The 19,145-nt window shown below is 48.5% G+C and overlaps 7 protein-coding genes across 14 annotated transcripts; 5 read left to right on the plus strand and 2 right to left on the minus strand.

Moving 5' to 3' along the window:
* Positions 1-1,569, minus strand: FOXG_20800 (uncharacterized protein). The gene is made up of 3 exons (XM_018401107.1): positions 1,098-1,569; positions 973-1,050; positions 1-921 (listed from the first exon to the last, which is right to left on the minus strand). The coding sequence occupies exon 3, from the start codon at positions 892-894 to the stop codon at positions 472-474; it is 423 nt and encodes a 140-aa protein (XP_018251351.1). The 5' UTR covers positions 895-921; positions 973-1,050; positions 1,098-1,569; the 3' UTR covers positions 1-471.
* A 1,254-nt stretch (positions 1,570-2,823) lies between these two features.
* Positions 2,824-4,043, plus strand: FOXG_12851 (uncharacterized protein). The gene is made up of 4 exons (XM_018392769.1): positions 2,824-2,919; positions 2,969-2,986; positions 3,033-3,236; positions 3,285-4,043. Exons 1-4 carry the CDS (start codon positions 2,875-2,877, stop codon positions 3,837-3,839), a joined length of 822 nt encoding a protein of 273 aa, XP_018251352.1. The 5' UTR covers positions 2,824-2,874; the 3' UTR covers positions 3,840-4,043.
* A 199-nt stretch (positions 4,044-4,242) lies between these two features.
* FOXG_12852 (uncharacterized protein) lies at positions 4,243-6,228 on the plus strand. 2 transcript variants are annotated; one of them, XM_018392770.1, is made up of 3 exons: positions 4,243-4,985; positions 5,033-5,492; positions 5,540-6,228. In XM_018392770.1, exons 1-3 carry the CDS (start codon positions 4,363-4,365, stop codon positions 5,969-5,971), a joined length of 1,515 nt encoding a protein of 504 aa, XP_018251353.1. In that variant the 5' UTR covers positions 4,243-4,362; the 3' UTR covers positions 5,972-6,228. The 2 variants fall into 2 exon arrangements, with proteins under 2 accessions (XP_018251353.1, XP_018251354.1); XM_018392771.1 differs by having other exon boundaries at positions 5,033-6,228.
* A 48-nt stretch (positions 6,229-6,276) lies between these two features.
* FOXG_12853 (uncharacterized protein) lies at positions 6,277-9,860 on the plus strand. Of its 3 annotated transcripts, XM_018392773.1 has the most exons (4): positions 6,326-6,676; positions 6,721-7,912; positions 7,959-8,812; positions 8,862-9,860. In XM_018392773.1, the coding sequence occupies exons 1-3, from the start codon at positions 6,514-6,516 to the stop codon at positions 8,119-8,121; spliced, it is 1,518 nt and encodes a 505-aa protein (XP_018251356.1). In that variant the 5' UTR covers positions 6,326-6,513; the 3' UTR covers positions 8,122-8,812; positions 8,862-9,860. The 3 variants fall into 3 exon arrangements, with proteins under 3 accessions (XP_018251355.1, XP_018251357.1, XP_018251356.1); XM_018392772.1 differs by having other exon boundaries at positions 6,277-6,676; positions 7,959-9,860; XM_018392774.1 differs by having other exon boundaries at positions 6,277-6,676; positions 6,721-9,860.
* FOXG_12854 (uncharacterized protein) lies at positions 6,725-10,056 on the minus strand. Of its 2 annotated transcripts, XM_018392775.1 has the most exons (3): positions 9,403-10,056; positions 8,851-9,354; positions 6,725-8,803 (listed from the first exon to the last, which is right to left on the minus strand). In XM_018392775.1, exons 1-3 carry the CDS (start codon positions 9,581-9,583, stop codon positions 8,439-8,441), a joined length of 1,050 nt encoding a protein of 349 aa, XP_018251358.1. In that variant the 5' UTR covers positions 9,584-10,056; the 3' UTR covers positions 6,725-8,438. The 2 variants fall into 2 exon arrangements, with proteins under 2 accessions (XP_018251358.1, XP_018251359.1); XM_018392776.1 differs by having other exon boundaries at positions 8,254-8,803; positions 8,851-9,992.
* Positions 10,057-12,476: 2,420 nt separating this feature from the next.
* Positions 12,477-15,283, plus strand: FOXG_12855 (uncharacterized protein). 4 transcript variants are annotated; one of them, XM_018392779.1, is made up of 4 exons: positions 12,477-12,528; positions 12,600-12,893; positions 12,956-14,139; positions 14,186-15,283. In XM_018392779.1, the coding sequence occupies exons 3-4, from the start codon at positions 13,588-13,590 to the stop codon at positions 14,591-14,593; spliced, it is 960 nt and encodes a 319-aa protein (XP_018251362.1). In that variant the 5' UTR covers positions 12,477-12,528; positions 12,600-12,893; positions 12,956-13,587; the 3' UTR covers positions 14,594-15,283. The 4 variants fall into 4 exon arrangements, with proteins under 4 accessions (XP_018251362.1, XP_018251360.1, XP_018251363.1 ...); XM_018392777.1 differs by having other exon boundaries at positions 12,600-14,139; XM_018392780.1 differs by lacking the exon at positions 12,477-12,528 and having other exon boundaries at positions 12,549-12,893.
* A 1,257-nt stretch (positions 15,284-16,540) lies between these two features.
* Positions 16,541-18,346, plus strand: FOXG_12856 (uncharacterized protein; the record flags this gene model as incomplete). Its single annotated transcript, XM_018392781.1, has 5 exons — positions 16,541-16,565; positions 16,613-17,029; positions 17,079-17,448; positions 17,496-17,930; positions 17,988-18,346. 5 exons carry the CDS (start codon positions 16,541-16,543, stop codon positions 18,283-18,285), a joined length of 1,545 nt encoding a protein of 514 aa, XP_018251364.1. The 3' UTR covers positions 18,286-18,346.
* Between the last annotated feature and the right edge of the window lie 799 nt (positions 18,347-19,145).

Genomic DNA, 19,145 nt, shown 5'->3' on the forward strand with positions numbered 1-19,145 from the left:
TCGGAAAAGGGCGGCGTGAACTGAGCCCATCTTTGAAGGAACTAGATAATAAAGATATTTACAATGACAGTTCAAGATCACTGTGCCATCGCTGCGTGGTAGGTACCCTTGTGCTGGGATTTGTTATGGACGGGATGTTATGCTACGGTCGCTTCTTGTTCCAAGGCCACCATGTCCTACCCTCTAATCCTTTACATACCGTCAGTCAAAACACTTTTGAAGGAGTCTGGCAACTGCCCATTCCGATATTTCCACAGTCGACTCAGATCTCCCATCATAGGAACCCTATCCGGCCTCATACTCCCATTCTTCGACCCCTCGTCACCCGTCACAACAAAACCTGGGGGGAGTTCAGCCTTGGTGGTCACTTTCATAGTACCGTCCGTCCTAACACGAACTTTTCTGTGCATAAAGTCTCCCTCCGTAGCAGCTCTCGCCCTCTGAAGCGTCTTTTCCAAAGGGAACATATCATCAAGATAATGCTGATTCAGCTGATGCTCCCCCTCTATTAATAAATACCTTCCCCGCAAACCGATTCTCATTCTGCGTATAATGCCTCGTGAAATTAAGAACTCCAAAACGACACGCAGAGTCCTTCTCATTTACATGATGTTCAATATGAGGAATAACAGAAGACCTTGTGCCGTTGCCACGGTAGGGATTGCTAAAGTGGTTGGCGAGGTTGCCGAAAGTGTAGACTTCGAGTTTTTGAAGCTTGTCGAGGGGCATTTCATCGAGGAGCCAGTCGATGATCATGCCGCCTTCTATTCCGCATTGGGAGTGGAGGATAAGGATTACTTTCTTCTTGTGATCGTCGAGAAGGGCGTTTTGACGAGGATATAGCATTCTCGTACGTCTTGAGTTGCGTAGAGGAGCGCGCGTTGGATAAGACATTGGATGAGATCGAAGAAAACGCCGGCACTACGAACATTAGAATTGATGATTATGTGAAGAGTTATTTCTGGGACTCACGTTCAGTTGTGAATACCAACTACTGGCCGATGGAATGTTCGTGAGATCAGGTCGATATTCTTCTGGAACCAATTCTTGCTAAGGCCGCGGTCAGCAATGTTGACAGAACAAGTAGCAGAACCCACCCGACGCAGATACCGTTGAGGAATATCCAAGCCTCGTCGTCATGATGAGGCCAACTCCTCGTAAACCCATCTTCGGTCGACTTCAACCCACTACTGGGAATTCCCTTATTAAAATGCCAACAAACAAGTTCGCTGCAAAGAACACCCCAACATAACCGATATACACAAAAGTCGGTAGAAACGACAGTGTAAACAGAGAAACGAGGAAAGCGAACTGGGTTACAGAGAGAATGCAGTGGATTGTGATGCCGATGAGGTTCTCACGAGAAGGATAAAGTTCACAGAACGGACCGGACTTCCAGGGATACAGAGGGATAGAGAGGTAGGGGAGATAAAAGAAGTCCTGGAAGAAGAGTTTTATGTCGGAGAGGAAGAGAAAGAGGGGCGTTCCTGTGTAGGGAGGGGGTTTGCGGACTGGTTCGAGAGCTTCGTTGGAAGGGGGCTCCATGTAGGGGAGCTCTGAGTCTGAGTCTGGGCTGGAATACATCTTGACTTGTTAACTGACCATTGAATAGTTACAAATACTATCACATGTTGGTGCTCCTGGAATGCGAGAGGCGTAAACGCCATGACTACGCCCACAGCAATGGCAATTCGCTCGTTAATTTGAAGCCACTGACATAGAGTAAATTCACTTCTATTCTCAATTCCTTTTACCTTGCCCTTGGGGAGCAGAAAATCTTCTGATCCTGAGTTTATGAAATACTTAGTCTAAAGGTCTACTAAGTTTATCCTAAGTTTACCTAGATTTATCTAAGTCTTTTAGTCTTTTAGGATAGAGACCCTAAGTTTTTATGCCTCCCCTTGCTTGCCAGCGTGTGAAAGCATTCCGAAAGCAGACGATACGAGAAAGTGGCTGGAACTGACATATCTCGGTGGACCTGCACCACGACTATCCATCTTGGAAAATTGTGATGTGTTAGACACTGAACTGGGCTGTACATGGTACAGTAGTGAGATACCAGATCGAGTTGCTGCTGAAGGCCAATAGTGTCGCAGTGTATCTCGATTTGTCCCATATTGTGGTAGAATTCACCCCACTTTTGGGCATCATCTGTCCTAGCGTGAACGTCACGCACTTGTCTTCGGAGGTTTCTGTACTTATACTAAGGGTGAAGCTGCTCTTGAGTACAACCGACATGGGTAAAGAGGTGGAGTGAAACTTGTTTGCTCGCCCTTAAAGGGACACTGAGGCAAATTAAATAGCCTTTCAGAACAATCTAGCTATCCCCGATAACATAGGGCACTTAACTGGGCTTATCATCTTTTGGCCTAAGGGACTAGTGATATGTTATTCACTGCCGAGGGCACTGATACTTCTCTCGCCACGTTATGTCTGGGAGGCAAGAAGACTTAGGATCTCTAATCTAAGCGATGATAAGATTCAGGTAAACTTAGGCAAATTTAGTAGACCTTAGACTACCTTAGGTCAGAAGTTTTGAGTGTTGTGATGTATACAGGAGGTAGTTGATGAGCAAGATGTCTTTAGTGATTTGTCTGCGCAATGGCAGAGACCTTGTATTTTGATGTTCTTTGGGTAGCTAATTGGCATGTAAGTGACTTTAATCCAGCTTACTTTCTAATTATTGCAAGTTTTAGGCTTCAATTCCGCAACGATGACTTTACCGGTTTGCGTTGATGGCAGCTGTTAAGCATTTCCACCAAACTTGTTAGTGTACACTAACATTCTTGGCGCGTCAATTTCGACGAGCTCATCCAATGCGACCAACCTCACTCATCTTCTCAACACAGCCACTGGGTTCCCTTCCATACCAAAATGGATGTCCCCGTCGCTGCCAATATTCTAGGCACACTCGGAGCTGTAAGTCCCCTTGTCTGCCCTGTTGAAACTCCTCTGCTGATGTTGCTAGGTCTGTTGGTCAATCCAGGTTAGTCCTCTCACCCACGTACAAGGCCACCACTAATACTCTATAGCTGATTCCTCAAATCATCGTCAATTACCGTCGCCATAATGCAACGGGTCTTCAACCATCGATGATGATGCTCTGGGCATGGGCAGGTGTTCCGCTAGGCGTGTACAACATCGTCAAAGAGTTCAACATCGCCTTACGGATACAGCCTCAGATCTTGACGCTTTTGAGTCTCGTAACATGGATTCAATGTTACTACTACGAACGAGTACAAACCCTAAGTCCATTCACACGTAATGAAGCTAACGAATGTCAGAAATGGAGTGTCTACCGCTCTTTACTCGTTGTCGTCCCAATCGCAGCCGTCATGGGCGGAATCCAAGCCAGTCTCATCATCGCCCTTCGCATCGCCAAATCACGCTCGCTAGAATGGCCTCTCATCCTCATGGCATCTCTGTCCGCAGCCTTACTCGCAGCAGGCGTACTCACACACTACTGGGACATCTGGAAGCATCGAACTGTCCGCGGCATATCATTTCTGTTCGTGGCCATTGATGCCGCAGGCGACGTGTTCTCACTTGTGTCCGTGTTCTTCCAGCCTGAACTTGATGTTCTTGGTATTGTGATCTACGCGACAGAGTTTGTTCTGTGGTGTGGTGTTTTTGCTTGTGGTGGGTATTACAACCTGTTGCCATGGGTCAGAAAGAGGTTTGGGAGTGAGGGTAAGAGGGTTGAAGGTGAGGAGAGTGCAGGGGATGGGGTCATGATGAATGAGAACATTTCGTCTAGTTCGGTGTTCAGGACGGTGAGTGGGAATGGAGAGGGCATGAGGGCGAGGAATGCGCATCATGGATCTCAAGATGTTGAGTGAGCATGGACAGAGAGGACGTTGCAATGCCCCCAAACTGTCGGTTTGCCAACATAGAGGAAGGCCTCGAGATATCAAATTAGAATCATACAACAATTTCGAAGGCTATCGCCATAAAGCGAATTGCACTGCTTAAACTCATCACAGGACATAGATGTCCCTCACCTTGTGTCGGTTTGGCTCGTGTTGTCCAGTTCAGAGTCATGTCTTGCGCCTATAGCCAAGCTATCATAACCTTAACCATAAGCTTACAACCTGTCAATTGTCTCTCGTATTTCATACTACCAACTCAATAAATCGGCGTCCCCAAGACTCGATTCCAGACTCATTCTAGAGCGTCCTGCTCCCGCGACAGGGGCTTGCTTTTAGTGGATCTAGCCCCTTGAAAACGTCACCCTAAGACTATCTCGGCCTTCCACTTCCATCCATTCCATCATGTCTCTTCCCGCGACAACCCAAAACAATCTTCACATCGTCATTTCTTAGCAAAACAGGGCCCTAGTGCCATGTTCGAGCTCCAGCCGCAATGCCTTCAAGCTGGTCCTCCTCCAGCCGGCGACTGATGCTGAATAAACGCTTCAGTCGCATGGCCATTGCTGGCCTCTGTACCGTCGTCTTTCTCATTCTTGTCTTCTGGGGTGCCATCCATGGTAGCTATGGCGTATCCCAATACTATTCTTTTTCGACGACGAGCTCTTTTCGCCCCGTATCCGTCGATCCTGAGGGTAAGACAACGCAAGACCTTTGCGCAACGTTCCCCAAGCATTTGCTACAGACGATACAACCTGTTCTCAAGATGGGCCACGCCGATACGAAAGAAAGACTCGATGCTCAATTCGATAGTGTGAGCGCTTGCTTTGGAAAGGATGAGCTGCTGGTCATCTCGGATCTCGACGAGTCGGTACACGACCATCAAGCGATCGATGTCCTCGCCGACTTGCCCGCCATTTACTATCACGACAACCCCGATTTCGTGAACTACATGTGGCAGAAGGAAATGCGGGCAAATGGCACCCTCGACGTGGACTTGGAAGCAACAGCGCGCATCCAAGGTTGGAGGATGGACAAGTTCAAATTTCTCCCGATGATCGAGCGCGCATGGAAAATGAAGCCAAACAAAGACTTTTACTTCTTCTTCGAGACAGATACGTAGGTTTCCATACCAACACAGCTTAACACGCCACTAACGGTTACAGTTACGTCTTCTGGGATAACGCTTTCCGCTTCCTCCAAACCTTCGATCCCGATGCGCCGTTATACATGGGCTCTCCCTCGCCGGGTACGCACGACGTTAAACAAGACATAAAGACATGGTTCGCAAACGGCGGACCAGGCTTTGTTCTCAGCCGTGGTGCGATGAGGGCACTCCTCGTCCGTAAGACAACGCCCTACGGGCAGTACGTCGAACCGCCAGCTACGGAAAAGTGGCTTCCCATGCTTCGGGACGATTGCTGCGGTGATAGCGTTACGGGATGGGCGTTGTGGAACGTTAGTGTTCCGCTGAGGGGATATTGGCCACTATTCAACCCGCATCCTTTGCACAGTATTCCGTTCAGCGACAAGTATTGGTGTCAGCCTGTCATGACGCTACACAAGTCGTCGCCGAAAGACATGGTTGACGTTTGGCGGTGGGAGTTTGCGCAACGACAGCTCGGGGTAAGTTGAACACCGGTAAACTTTGTTTTACGTACTAACTGTCACAGCGCCCGTTACTTTACTCTGACGTATGGAAGTTTCACCATCCCGGTGATCGTGAAGTTGCAGAGAATTGGGATAATGGGAAATGGGATTTTACAGTTGCACCGCCCGAAGCAAAGATCGACTCATTTGAAGCATGCGGCAAGTACTGCAAGGACAGCAGCGATTGTCTACAGTACAATTGGCGAGGGCGCGACGAGAAAAAGTGTGTTACCTCCAAGTCCTTCCGAGTCGGCGAGCCACGACAACCGGAAAAGATCATCGAGCCTGAAGTCAAAGACGACAAGGGCAATGTTATACCACCACCACCAGATCGCCAAGATCGATGGGTGGATTTCAAGTCAGGATGGCTGACTGAGAGGATTGAGCAGTGGAGGTCGAACAGGAATTGTTCAGAAGTGCAATGGGTTGGACCCAGTACTAAGAGAATCTTCTGATGTGATACCAGGGTCGTTGAATATACATACTGTTAGCCAGGCGTTGGGGGTAAGGGCATCACAGGTTATATAACATGCATTCCTAGCTGAGGTAGCGATAGCATCTTCTAGGCGAGTCTTTTTGCTAGGTATACTTGTCATCATATCATGAATACAGCATCTCCGAGCGAGGCATCACTAAACGGGCCGTAGAGTGAAATCTCACCATTCATCGATCGACAAACCCCCACGAACCATTAATTTAATTTAATCCCGGTTCACACCCGCAGGTCCAGAACACCAACTAAAAAAACTCTGTAGTCTACTTTAGCTCAAAGAGCTACAAGGGTGCTTGAATGCAGCTGAGGCTTAAAACGGCTATCGATGGTGATGAAAAATTGCCTCATTACAAATGATGCTATGCTATCATATGACATTAATTTGCTTGGCTGCGGCTAAAAGAAACAGCGTAGCCAGTTTTTGAGCCCTCAGCTAGTTTTTCAGAACTCAATTGCTCATTGCAACCTCATGATATCTTCGCCACATTAGTTGTCAAGAGTAAAATGGGAACAGAAAGTCAAGTAAATGCCGCGCAGGCACCGATAGGAACGAGAGATGAGGCCATCGCCATTGTAGGTGAGGAGCAGCACTCAATTGATCCCATCGTCGCAGCGCGCGCCGTTCGAAAGATTGACTTGTTTCTCATCCCCGCCATGATCATAGGCTGTACGTTTCCCTGTCTCCCCCTCAAACTGTTCTAACATATATAGATGGACTTGTATACTACGATAAAGCCATTCTTGGTTCAGCTGTTCTCTTCGGCATGACGACGGATTTACACCTTACCATTGTTGATGCATCGACTACACCGCCAACAGTTGATACCCGTCGTTTAAGCTGGGCGACATCACTGTTCTACTTTGGGATGCTGGCGGGTTTGTATCCCATGACATTTGCTCTTCAGAGGTTCAACATCGGTCGTGTTCTCGGTGGTGTGGTTGTTGTGTGGGCTGCTATTTGTATGCTCACTGCTGCGGTGACGTCCTACCAGGGCTTATACGTACAGAGATTCTTTCTCGGTTTCGTTGAGAGTATAATCCCCACTGGGTTCATGTGCATCGTCTCGGGGTACTATACGCAAGCTGAGCAGTCGTTGCGACAGAGTTGGTGGTTCTCGTCGACTGGACTGTTCACCATTATCGGTGGAGCGATGAACTATGGTTTTGCGCAGATTACGGGTGGTGGGTTGAAGAGATGGCAGTATATCTACCTCCTCGCTGGATCACTCACCTTTTTGTTTGGACTATTCTGCTTCATCATGCCGAATTCTCCTGTATCAGCTTGGTTCCTCACTTCTGAAGAACGATTCGCTGCTGTTGAGCGTTTGAGACATGGACAAACCGGTGTTCGTTGCACCAAGTTTAAAAGCTCACAACTAAAAGAAGCTATCCTCGACGTCAAGATCTGGCTCGTCGCACTTATGATGGCATCAGCATACACCGTCAACGGCGCAGTAAGCGGTTTCGGACCCCTCATCGTCTCGACCTTCGGCTGGAGCACCCTCCACTCCATCCTGTTCCAATTCCCCCTCGGCGGACTGTGCTTCATCGTGATCCTCCTCACAGGCTGGATTGGCTCCAAGTTCACCAACATCCGTATCTTCATGCTCATCTTCACATGTCTCCCCGTCATCGCAGGCTGTGCCATCATCTGGAAGAGCGAGTGGAGTTACCGCGCTGCTGCACCGGTGGTGGGATACTCTATCACAGGATTCTTTGGGGGAACGGTGAGTCTGATAATCACTATTGGAATGTCGAATGTTGCGGGTCATACGAAGAAGAGCTTTATGGCTGCTACGATATTTGTGGCATATTGTGTGGGAAATATTGTTGGGCCGCAGCTAGTTTGGAGTCAGACGAAGAAGGATCACTATCCGGCTCTTTGGCTGGGGTTGATTATCTGGTAAGTCTTGTTTACATTGTTCTTGCTTCGTGGCTGACTGTTTTAGTTATATCATTTGTATTTGTGCGTCGACTACACTGTACTTTGTTCTGAGGAATGAAAACAAGAGGAGGGATGCTCTGGGGCTGGGAGATGAGAGCGAGAGAGCCAAGCTGGCGTTTCAGGACTTGACTGATAAGGAGAACCCTTACTTCCGCTATGTTTACTAACAACTAGAATATGGCATTGATAGACAGGGATAGAGAAAAGTTGCAGGGGGTTTGGACGGACCACAATACACGATAGAAGTTGGTCACATAAGCAATTCAGAACAAGAGAATCCTACCAGTGTCATGTACCAGCGAACATTGAACAGCCTTTCCATAAATCATGGCATATCATTAACTACCGACAAGGTACGGAGTATCTCATAAACAATCCCATTCCCTCCCCTACTTTCGAGGGGTCGTATTGTTCCTGATCTCAATAATCAACTTCCCAGTGTTCATACCACAGACGAAAATCTTTGTCTTTTTGAGCTTACCCTCTACAGCTTCGAAGGGGTCTCGTTGTGGTTCTTGATCTCAACGATCAACTTTCCAGTGTTGATACCCTTGTACAGATCCACAAGAGCCTGCTCAGCAACCTTGAGACCACCACGAACAACGGTCTCCGTCTTCTTGAGCTTACCCTCCGCGATCCACTGAGCCAGCTCAGCGCGAGCAGCGGGGAAGTCCTTGACGTGGTCGAGGACGATGAAGCCCTGCATTCTGATGCGCATGGTGACGATCTGGGAGAATGCTCGGGGGCCCTGGGGCTTGGCGGCGTTGTATTGGCTGACGAGACCGCACTCGATGAAGCGAGCGTGTTCCTTTGCTCGCATGAGACACATGTCGAGGATATCGCCACCGACTGAGACATGTTAGTTCTGCCATGCTTGAAAGTTAAGAGGGACTTACCATTATCGTAGTAGACATCGATAAAGTCCTTTGTCGCCTCAGCGAACTTTTCCTTAAAATCGTCCGCCTTATAGTTCAACGCAACATCGAAGCCCAACTCCTCCGTGAGCCACTTGCACTTATCATCACCACCCGCGATACCCACGACTCTCGCACCCTTGAGCTTAGCGATCTGGCCTGCTACACTTCCCGTCGCACCAGCAGCGCCCGACACAACGACGAGCTCACCGGGCTTAGGGTCAGCGATCTTGGACATGCCAACCCAAGCAGTCAAGCTGGTCATTCCAAGAGCAGAGAGCATGTCCTTGGGGTCTTGGAGGCCGGGGTACAGAGACGCAGGCTCGAAACGACCTTCGGGGAGAATGGCGAATTCGGTCCAGCCTGTTAGGGCGGAGACGATGTCGCCTTCCTTGGCCTGCTTGCTCTTTGAGGCGAGGACGCGGCATGCACATGAACCACGCATGGTTTCGCCGATTTGAACGGGAGGGAGATACGATCTCATGTCTGAGGGTGTTAGTAAAGATATGTGTTACGAAGGAAGGGGGGACGTACCTCGGAGCCAGCCTCTCATAGCGGGGTCAAGAGATAGGTAGAGAGTCTCAACGAGGATTTGACCATCTTGGAGATCAGCTGGTGTGGGAGCTGGAGATGTCTTTTGGGTAAAGGTTTGACCGGGGATGATGTCGGTGGTGGGACGCTCAGCGAGCACGATGGAGAGGTTATCACGGGCCATTGTGAAAGAGTTGTGTTGTGTTGTTGTTTACTTGGTGTAAGGTACCTAGTGCTGGTGTTGGTGTAAGGTGGTCTTGTGTTGTGGAATGTTGAGCAACAGGTTTGTGTCTCTCGATCTAAAGTTGTAAGACAGTAGGTCGATCTTTCCAGTATTTATACCAATGGCGTATACGTATTTATCTTTTTTCACGATGATAAACACCAAGCGTATCACACTTCTTTCGTCCTCTGAATAAGTAAGTAAACAAAAGATCTAGTAAGTAGTTCCAATCAGTCTCAACAATCCGGGGACTCACGCCCTTTAGTACCTCAATTTTTCTCTTCCCACTCACGTTCCTTTAAATAAACCTTAGCATGCTTTCTAGTGCGGCATGTCTTGTCTATCTGGGGTTGTTATCTCCGTGAGTTTTAGAGCGGTGTTTGGTCAGCTTCCCACTGCCAACCACAGTATTAAAAAAAACGCTAGGACGCGGGACGCTATTCCCATGAGGACATATCCCCGTAAGTGTAAGAGTTCGGCACCGGCGCCTTCGGGGATCGGCCGGCGGTGGGGAACGACCGGTCGAAAAAAAAGCTGGGGAGGTGATTCAGCTCTTTTCTTTGTCCATGTTGAGAAAACGTGTCCGGTCGTAAGCAGTGCCGAGGTTCGGTCGCTTCGCCTTAGGGGGTAATTGGGGCCTTGATTTGAACTCAGCTTTGATCTCAGGTGTCCAATGGTGCGTCACTACATGGCAATTGAGCTTTTTCTCTCCAATTCCGTCTCTTGTTTTGTTCTGTCTTGGTAATCTCTCCGACGGACAGAGTGATAAACCTCGGTATCCGTCGGTGCCGTGTTTGAAGCTTCGTCCGGAGGATTCGTAATACTGGACGTGTATGTACCTCATGGGATTGGTATATCTAGAGATGACGTTTGTTTGAAGAAGACGCAAGCCTCGGGACCCCGCTGGACGTTTGGCCGAAAGGTTCTAACGATGGAGATCTTTTGAGGCGGTAACATTAACGCTTCGCTTCGCTTCCGGACCCGATCTCTCGGCCGAAGTGACATGGATTGCTATCGCCAATCAATGGACGAACTCGGCAGTTGAGGGGACTATAATGCAGGTAATATCGTAGCCAAGTCGATTACTGTGTATGTGGTGGATGGTTGTAAGCACTCTTTTCGTCCTTCTGGATCGTCTTACGAGTCGGCGTGGCCTTTCTTCGTCTTGCAACATCCGGGCCTTAGTTCAATGTCAAGTTGTTTATTCTCCGATCTGATCTGCATTAAACGAGAGGCACATTATGCATGATGTCATTCCGTTCATCTTGAACATTGCTCAAATTGCTGTCAATCTTGTGTGTCTTCTTCCAAAGATACATGGTAAGAGCTCAGGTTCGACGCTTTTGTAGGTCGTCTCTGAACATACTCAATTAATGTAGTCAGAGTAAACGGATTTCAAAGTCTCCAAGTCCGCCTCAGCATTGAAGTCTCAGGCTCTGATTGCCGTTTACGGACATACGGCGTCTGAGGTTGCATTGCGTCCGCTCGGCAGCCGAGACCAACACCTTCAGCCCACTGTTCTCCCCTCAGAGTCCCGGTCACTTTTTTAAATACCTCTAACTTACAGAACTTTAAAAATGTGATCGGACATATAACCATTGTCAGGGCTTTGAAGCGGTCATGGAAACTTACCGTTCTGGTATCATGATGAGGCTGGCGTCTACGAGCCGGTTGAATACTACTCCACCGAAGTGTCTCGAAGTCTTGTGCATCTATGTGAACGCAATTCGAGGGTTACTTCAAGGTTAGGTACCAGGAAATAATGGCTCTGTTAGAATTGGTCCATCTATGTCGATGCGCAGCGAGGAAGGTCTCTAGATAGGTATGTACACCAGAGCATGAATAATACCCAGCGAACAAAACAGTACACAGAACAAAATAGACTAAGGAGGCTGCTAGTGATCTGATCTGATCTGCATTCGCCTTGGGACATGTCACCTTCGTCTCCTAATCGCGCACAAGTAGTCCCTATCATCAAGAAATGTTTATCGTCTTTCACGGCACTTTCATCTTCAGTGTGTAAGTGACAGCCTTCTCAAATCCACCTCACTTACACTCCACGGCTTTCGGGATGATAGACTGCTTCATGCTGTAGGGCAACACTGTCATATCATGAGGTGCTTCAGATACCCGGACCTGTCACTTTCTTGTAGAGCTTGAGTCACCATTAATCCATCTGTCAAGCAACTCGGCCGAACAAGAGCGAGTCTGTGCTTTTCCTGTATCACTCACACAAATGGCATTGTCAGCTATCGAGTAACCTCGAGCCCTGCTGTGGATCCAGCATGGCTAAGGGCCATCGTCTGCAGGATACGATCAATTGATCTCGAATACCCTTTCTCTTCCCAGTTAATCTCTAGGCTGTGCATAGTATGAAGTACGAAGAAGACTCGGCTTAAGGGAAATTAAATATCTTCGAGGAGTACTGAATGGCTGTCAGTGACGTGGATAGAGATTTACTATCTTCCAAAATGCATGACTCTATAAGTACATGGTCGACCTACTTATCACTGCTATAGCTTCGAGAGAAAGAGTTGAAGCTAATATCATACCGCGAGCAACAGGGACAACGATTCAGCCAGCTGAGTGAGTTAAACAAATCGCGCATAAACCATGACGCTTCACCCATAGGGGCTCACTCAATTCAATTGAAAGAAAACATACTCCTTAGTACCTTTTTGAGTGATAGAAAGGCCATCAATCGACTTTTGGCAGTCTAATTCTGACCTGAAATTGTTCAGAAGTCTCTCAGTTATGTCATTTGATAAAACGCGCTCTGGTCCCGGGTAGGCAGCTTCACCCCAGACAGCTGACTGGCACAACGACTTCCCTGCCTTATCACGCGATTCATCAAGGAGACTGGACAATTATGGGTTGGCGAGGTATGGACCAGATATCGCTTGAAGGTGAGGATTTTTGTCTCCTTCAACAGATGAATCGCAGCGCATCCGTAGGCAAGCTAACGTATTCCACGCAGAAACAGTTTCAGTCTTGGCGTTTCAACGAATTCTGTTACACTCCACGTTTTACCCACCCGTTTACTGAACCTTACCATTCTTCGAGGTGCCAGACGACTTCAGACTCCGAAATAGGAACATAACCCATGCAAAGACCCTGCTGATATTTCAAAACTAAAGCATTTAAGACTAACCTAAGTATTCTTCTGCCAATTGTGATGGAGGTATTTAGTTTTGGATCACTGAAGCAGAAACAAGTGCCGATGAGTTTCAGAATAATTGGTAGCGTCAATTAGCTGGATCCCGATCACGATGTAACTCTACGATCTCCCATCTTAAACACGCAAACTAACTCACGCAAATCACCCAATAACAGCTCATACCAACTCTCGAACAATTCTTCCGTTAAATTTCTCCGTCTCCCACCACCGCATCTGTGCATGAAACTCTAATCTGTCGATACACCCGCCAAATCACCACCACTACCACTACCACAATCTGACCAACACTCGATCCTCACGGTTCGATCGGGCCATTCCAAACGGGCCTTCGTACCAATCGAGTTTGGCTCGACCGTTTTCCATCATGTCCACCCCCGGCCATTGGCGTGGTCACCCCTGCAAATACCCCAGTTGCGAAATTAGAGGGATCGTGAAAGCGTGTATCAGCCCTACCGAAAGAGCTTCTAGACCTGTTTGTCACCAGAGGCGTTCATTTCATGCTGCAGGAATGAGATTGGATGATGTGCCGGGGATCCGATTAGTTTGATTGTAGGATGCTAAATAATAAGCTCATTCTCCCTCTTCGATCTGGGTTGTTACCTTTGACACTTTCTCTCATTCAGTCACTCATTTCTTGACACCGAATCTCGACGGTTCCGGTTCAGTTCATTCATTCATTCATTTCAAGTAAATTCACTCTTTTTGTATCAAATCTCGTTCTTGGCAAGTCCCAAGATAGTCACTTGGCACCTATTTAAACATCTGAAACTTGTTTCTGTCGATTACGATGAAGTTCTTCCTCCCTATTCTTCTCGCAGCTCCCGCTGTTATGGGCCGAGCCTGCAAGGTCCGACACTCGCACTCTTCTGCGGTTGAAGCCGTCCACACTCAGTACCCTGTTCCCGAGCCTGTGATCTCCCAGGCCCCCCAGGTCGTTGGCCAGAAGTCTTCTCCCGTCGAGGTCAAGACTGCTGCTTCCAAGCCCAAGACCACCAAGTCCAAGACCTCCAAGCCAAAGAAGGTCTCTAAGCCCAAGGCCTCCAAACCGAAGGCTTCTAAGCCCAAGTCTACCACGACCACCAAGCCCAGCACTCCCAAGACATCTACTCCCAGTACCGGCTCCAGCTCCAAGTCTACACCTCTTGGTGACGGTGCTTCTGTCTCTGGATCTTCCACCTTCTACGGCGGTAACCTCGCTGGTGGAAACTGCATGTTCTCAACCTACACTCTCCCCTCTGGTATCCTCGGAACTGCCTTCTCTGGCCAAAAGTGGGACAACAGCGCCAACTGCGGTGCCTGTATCGAAGTCACCGGTCCTTCAGGCACCATCAAGGCCATGGTAAGACCCTCCACACTAATATTAAGTACTAAACTGACTCCATCAGATCGTCGACAAGTGCCCCGAATGTGACCCCGGCCATCTCGATCTCTTCCCCGACGCCTTTAAAGCCGTCGGCGGCACAGACGGCATCGTCAAGACCTCGTACAAATTCGTCGAGTGCGGCATCACCACTCCCCTCGTGCTTCACAACAAGGAGGGTACTTCCGCCAACTGGTTCTCCATCCAAGTCGTCAACGCCAACGAGCCCGTCAAGAGTGTTCAGGTTTCCACTGACGGCGGTAGCACCTGGAAGAGCACTGAGCGCAAGGACTACAACTTCTTTGAGAACCCTGCTGGCTTTGGGAAGACTTCTGTTGATGTCAAGGTTACTAGCAGCACTGGAAAGAGCGTTGTTGTTAAGAACGTTGGCGTTACTGCTGGGGCTCAGTACAAGGCTAGCTCTAACTTCTAAGCTGTTAGTGTAAGCTTAGGGTGTTGAGTTGGCGAGAGTTGTGTATCAGAATTATGTGGCGCGTTCATGTGCTGAAGTATTTGGCGGCAAGTGTAGGTTAGGCAGCTGGCTGCTTTGACTGGGAACTCGTTGATGAGATACTTGAGCACTGAAGGACCATATCACTGAATGATGATGTGAGATGGGAGTATAGTTTCTTCTTCAAGTACATATTCGACATGAGGACTACCTCCAAAGATTTGAATCAGGGTGCCAAAATAAACTGGTGTAAAGGTATACTAAGATATCCTAAACTTACCTAAGTCTTTTCATTATTTAGAAAAGAGGTCCTAAGTTTTCTTGCCTCACCTTGTGAGCTAACGGTGCGATTTTACGGGTGCGGGTATGAACAGTTTATTACGGAGGATCCTCTAATTGATCTTCAGAGCCTACTTACTGCGCTGATTCAGAATCTATTCTGCTGATGGTGAGGGAAGATGGTATACCGTTGGCTCGGTTATGAGACCACCAAGACGCTTGGCTCGTTACTAAGAAATGTTCTCAGCATGATCTCAATCGTCAAAGACTGTTCTCACTGAACTTAGGTTTCAGGAGTGTCGTGAACCTTGGCCGAGACCCTCAGATCATTACCGGTTTCGTATACACTATCAATTTACCCGTCTTGGGTTGAACGCCCGACTTGGCAAATGGGCTTGTTCAAATGTCAATTCCATTGAATTCGCGTAAAACCTGCTTCGGCCTAATGCTTAGCATCGGATCATCTTGTCTTTCTACGGGATACAAGACCTCTCATATCGGATCAAAGCTTCTCTAATGACTTTTGAAGAAGATCTTGTGCAAAGGCCACTGGCTAGAAGGTCAATAAGTATAAGACGGCAAACATCAGAAGTTTTTCTTGCTCCCTCTCACCGTCTCCATGATTATCGTATCCCCTGATCCTCAATTACCCCGAATAATTTTGGGGAATTTGGGGAAGAATTCGGGGAATGGAGAGAAACTTTCGGCCCTTTCCCCACACGCCGCCGCTGATGACATAGCCAAACGGTTCCAAGATATCAGCTTCAACGACAATTTCCCGCCTTTTCGACGCCCAATGCCCCAGAGACTTTTAATTTAGGCAGAAGAGAGATAAACATGATTCGATCAGTCATTACAATCCATCCCCAAGAATGCAACCAGCATCAGTGAGACAGTGGAGCCGCAACATGGCCTCGAAATCAGGCACACACGAACACAGCGATGATCATTGCTTTTCTACACCCCCAACAGAATAACATGCGCTCCAATCAGGTTCATCCAAGACTTCTAGAGTCTTTCGAGAAATCGTATTTCGGATGTCAACTCTGCACGGTTAAGGCGCTGTTGGAGTACCCCAATGTGACATGGCGACAGGGGGTTCCCATGTTAATCGATGATATCATTTCTTGGAACGTCTGTTCGCGGAGCCGCTCATATTTCCGCTGAGGTATCGAATCTTGGACTCACGTGGTGCTGTAAGTGAATGAAACACTGCTTGTAATGTATACTGCATCGCCGCGGAGAAGAGATAATGAAGTTATTGCTAGAAGTGAGCTCACGATGCGAAGCCTGAAATGCATCATCATCCTAAATTTAGGGAGAAATAGTCAAAATTTAGGATTTCGTATCATGTTAAGCTAGTTCTGCCACTTTGCATCAAAGCAAGGCCAAGCTCAGAAGCCAAGCCAAGCCCACCAACGCCATCTCCCACGAGCGACGATCACCCCGTGGGCAAAACTCCACGAGTGCATGACGTTAAGCGGGCCCCCATCACATCGCAAAACCTCACTCGCGCGCTTCTAACCTTCTCCATGCCATCCTTGACGATGCTCCCGAGGGTGTTCTTATATAAAGAACAGCTTCAGCCCGACTGAGAACCTCACTGTTCAAGAGACTGCAGTTCTTTGAGTGTCATTCACAACATCCATCATGTATCGGATCTGGAACATCTACGGTACAGTTACCTCCTTTTGGATAGGTGATTATGGCTAATGTTAACAGCGCTCGCTGCCATTGGCACGATCGGCGGCATGCTCTTCGGTTTCGACATCAGCTCCATGAGCGCCTGGATCGGCTCCGACCAATATCTCGACTACTTCAACAGTCCAGGCTCAACCGAGCAAGGCGGCATCACAGCCTCCATGTCAGCAGGATCTTTCGTCGGCGCCCTCGTCGCAGGAGGTATTGCCGATAAGCTCGGTCGAAGAAAGGCTCTCATGATCGCTTGCCTGTTCTGGATCGCGGGTGCTGTTCTTCAGTGTTCTGCGCAGAATGTGGGACACCTTATTGTTGGTCGTGTTGTTAGTGGTGTGGCCGTTGGTATTACTAGTTCGCAGGTCCTTGTGTACCTTGCTGAACTTGCGCCTTCGGATATTAGAGGGAGGATTGTTGGAATTCAGCAGTGGTCTATTGAGTGGGGTGAGTTTGACAACATCCTACGGCGAAGTTTCGTGCTAATGTTTACCAGGTATCTTGATCATGTATCTCATCTCTTACGGGTGCTCCGTTGGAGTTGATGGACCAGCTGCCTTCCGCATCGCATGGGGAGTCCAAGCCGTCCCAGGTTTCATCCTCCTCGCTGGCCTGTTCTTCTTCCCCGAGTCGCCTCGATGGCTTGCTCAGCATGATCGTTGGGAAGAGGCGCACTACAACCTTGCCCACCTTCACGCTGGCGGTGATCTCGATAGTCCTGTTGTGATTGCTGAGATGGAAGAGGTCCGCGAAGCTGTACGCATCGCTCGTGAGTCCAAGGATATCGGCTATCTTGGTCTCTTTGCGCCTGGAGTCTGGAAACGCACGGTTGTTGGTGTGAGTGTTCAGATCTGGCAGCAACTTCTGTGAGTGTACCCCTGAAACCCGTGGAAACAACTGCTAATAAGACCAGGGGTGGAAACGTCATGCTCTACTATCTCGTCTACATCTTCAACATGGCGGGAATGACCGGAAACACCGCTCTCACATCCTCCATCATCCAATATGTCATCTTCCTCGTCACAACCGGCGTGGTTCTGCCCTACATCGATCGTCTAGGCCGCCGACCTCTCCTCATCAGCGGAGCTTTGATCTGCGGTGTTCTTCACTTCACCAGCGGAGCAGTCATGGCTGTGCACGGCTACCCGGTTGATGGTATCGAAGGTAACGACATCCTTACCTGGGCCATTTCAGGAGCTCCCGCCAAAGCCGTCATCGCCCTGGCATATATCTTCGTTGGCGTCTACGGTCTTACCTGGGCACCCGTTGCGTGGATCTACGCCAGTGAAGTCTTCCCCCTAAAGTACCGAGCCAAGGGTGTTGGTCTCGCCGCCTCTGGTAACTGGATGTAAGTTGCTCCCCCCACTACCAGATCAATTAAATTTACTGACAAATGAACTCACAGCTTCAACTTGGCACTCGCCTTCTTTGTCCCGCCATCGTTCACCAACATCCAGTGGCAGACATACATGATCTTCGGAACATTCTGTATCGCCATGACGTTCCACGCTTTCTTCACTTATCCCGAGACAGCACGCAAGACTCTTGAGGAAGTTGATGTTCTGTTTGAGAGTAATGTTCCTGCTTGGCGAAGTGCAAAGGCTAGCGGTGGGTTTGATGAGAAGGTTCAGGAGGCAAAGCGTACGGGTGGTCTGAAGGGGGAGCTTGAGGAGAGGGAGGCGACTCACGCTGAGACTGCGTGATGTTGATAGTTTGTTGAAGTATAGTCTTTGAGTTACAAAGTTTGGACATGCCCATGTACCCAATAATATTCTGTTATATCATCCAGTACTGAACCTTCCGTGCAGGTGTCCGTTTGACCTCCCCAGTTCGACACATCTCGCTCGTCTATTGCTCAAACAATCCCACTGATTGGAGAAGACTTGAGATTTTGATCTTTCGCAAAACCAATCATTCTGATAGGCAATCAGAAAGTAGGATACCGAGTTTGGATATGCTGCATGTGTTCTCGGACACTGTGGTCCCAGTGACATCCGATGCCTAGACAAGCATATAGGCGAGGGCTTGATAGCATCATGGCGAAGAAGGTTTCACAGAAATTCGTTTATCCGTGAAGTTTATTCGTTTCCAAACCTTGACAGTGTCAAACAAGCAACCGTGACTCGCTGGCCGTGATGCTTGAGTTTTCGCCACGTGCATTCATGGCCGTGACAGCCAAATGTTTGTGTCACCTTTGGTGTTTGCATTCATTCGCCGATTTGCTTATCTCTTCTTTTCCTTCTCATGGAATCCGAATTGTTCCCTCCTCTTCTCCATCAAACACAACCATCTGTAAGGTCTCATTACTAGAGATCACGTATATCGCGCCTTTTTCTTTTTGGCTTTGGCTAACTTTCTTTTCTTTTTCATCATCTCGCATGTACTGAACTTGCGTGCTCCTGCGTTGCCACTCTCACAGCATCCACGTCAACTCAACTTTATTCTACTGAACTCCTTTTTGCCGCGCAAAGTTTGCACTCGACCCAAGGTATATAAACCCGACTTCTCCTTCATGGCACCGACGCAAATCTGCTCTTCCCAGACATACCAGAACTATTGCACT

Source organism: Fusarium oxysporum, chromosome 9 (assembly GCF_000149955.1).
Source record: "Fusarium oxysporum f. sp. lycopersici 4287 chromosome 9, whole genome shotgun sequence".
In the NCBI taxonomy this organism is placed as follows: Eukaryota; Fungi; Ascomycota; class Sordariomycetes; order Hypocreales; family Nectriaceae; genus Fusarium; species Fusarium oxysporum.

Excerpts from the sequence above, each read along its gene's own strand:
- FOXG_12853 (XM_018392772.1), top strand. The coding sequence starts at position 6,514 with ATGGGAACAGAAAGTCAAGTAAATGCCGCGCAGGCACCGATAGGAACG. Across the intron at positions 6,677-6,720 it reads CCCCGCCATGATCATAGGCT|ATGGACTTGTATACTACGAT; the intron begins GTACGTTTCCCT and ends TAACATATATAG. Across the intron at positions 7,913-7,958 it reads TGGCTGGGGTTGATTATCTG|TTATATCATTTGTATTTGTG; the intron begins GTAAGTCTTGTT and ends TGACTGTTTTAG.
- FOXG_12855 (XM_018392777.1), top strand. The coding sequence starts at position 13,588 with ATGAAGTTCTTCCTCCCTATTCTTCTCGCAGCTCCCGCTGTTATGGGC. Across the intron at positions 14,140-14,185 it reads CAGGCACCATCAAGGCCATG|ATCGTCGACAAGTGCCCCGA; the intron begins GTAAGACCCTCC and ends TGACTCCATCAG.
- FOXG_12852 (XM_018392770.1), top strand. The coding sequence starts at position 4,363 with ATGCCTTCAAGCTGGTCCTCCTCCAGCCGGCGACTGATGCTGAATAAA. Across the intron at positions 4,986-5,032 it reads TTCTTCTTCGAGACAGATAC|TTACGTCTTCTGGGATAACG; the intron begins GTAGGTTTCCAT and ends TAACGGTTACAG. Across the intron at positions 5,493-5,539 it reads TTGCGCAACGACAGCTCGGG|CGCCCGTTACTTTACTCTGA; the intron begins GTAAGTTGAACA and ends TAACTGTCACAG.
- FOXG_12851 (XM_018392769.1), top strand. The coding sequence starts at position 2,875 with ATGGATGTCCCCGTCGCTGCCAATATTCTAGGCACACTCGGAGCT. Across the intron at positions 3,237-3,284 it reads AATGTTACTACTACGAACGA|AAATGGAGTGTCTACCGCTC; the intron begins GTACAAACCCTA and ends AACGAATGTCAG.
- FOXG_20800 (XM_018401107.1), bottom strand. The coding sequence starts at position 894 with ATGTCTTATCCAACGCGCGCTCCTCTACGCAACTCAAGACGTACGAGA.
- FOXG_12854 (XM_018392775.1), bottom strand. The coding sequence starts at position 9,583 with ATGGCCCGTGATAACCTCTCCATCGTGCTCGCTGAGCGTCCCACCACC. Across the intron at positions 9,355-9,402 it reads TATGAGAGGCTGGCTCCGAG|ACATGAGATCGTATCTCCCT; the intron begins GTACGTCCCCCC and ends TAACACCCTCAG. Across the intron at positions 8,804-8,850 it reads CGATGTCTACTACGATAATG|TCGGTGGCGATATCCTCGAC; the intron begins GTAAGTCCCTCT and ends AACATGTCTCAG.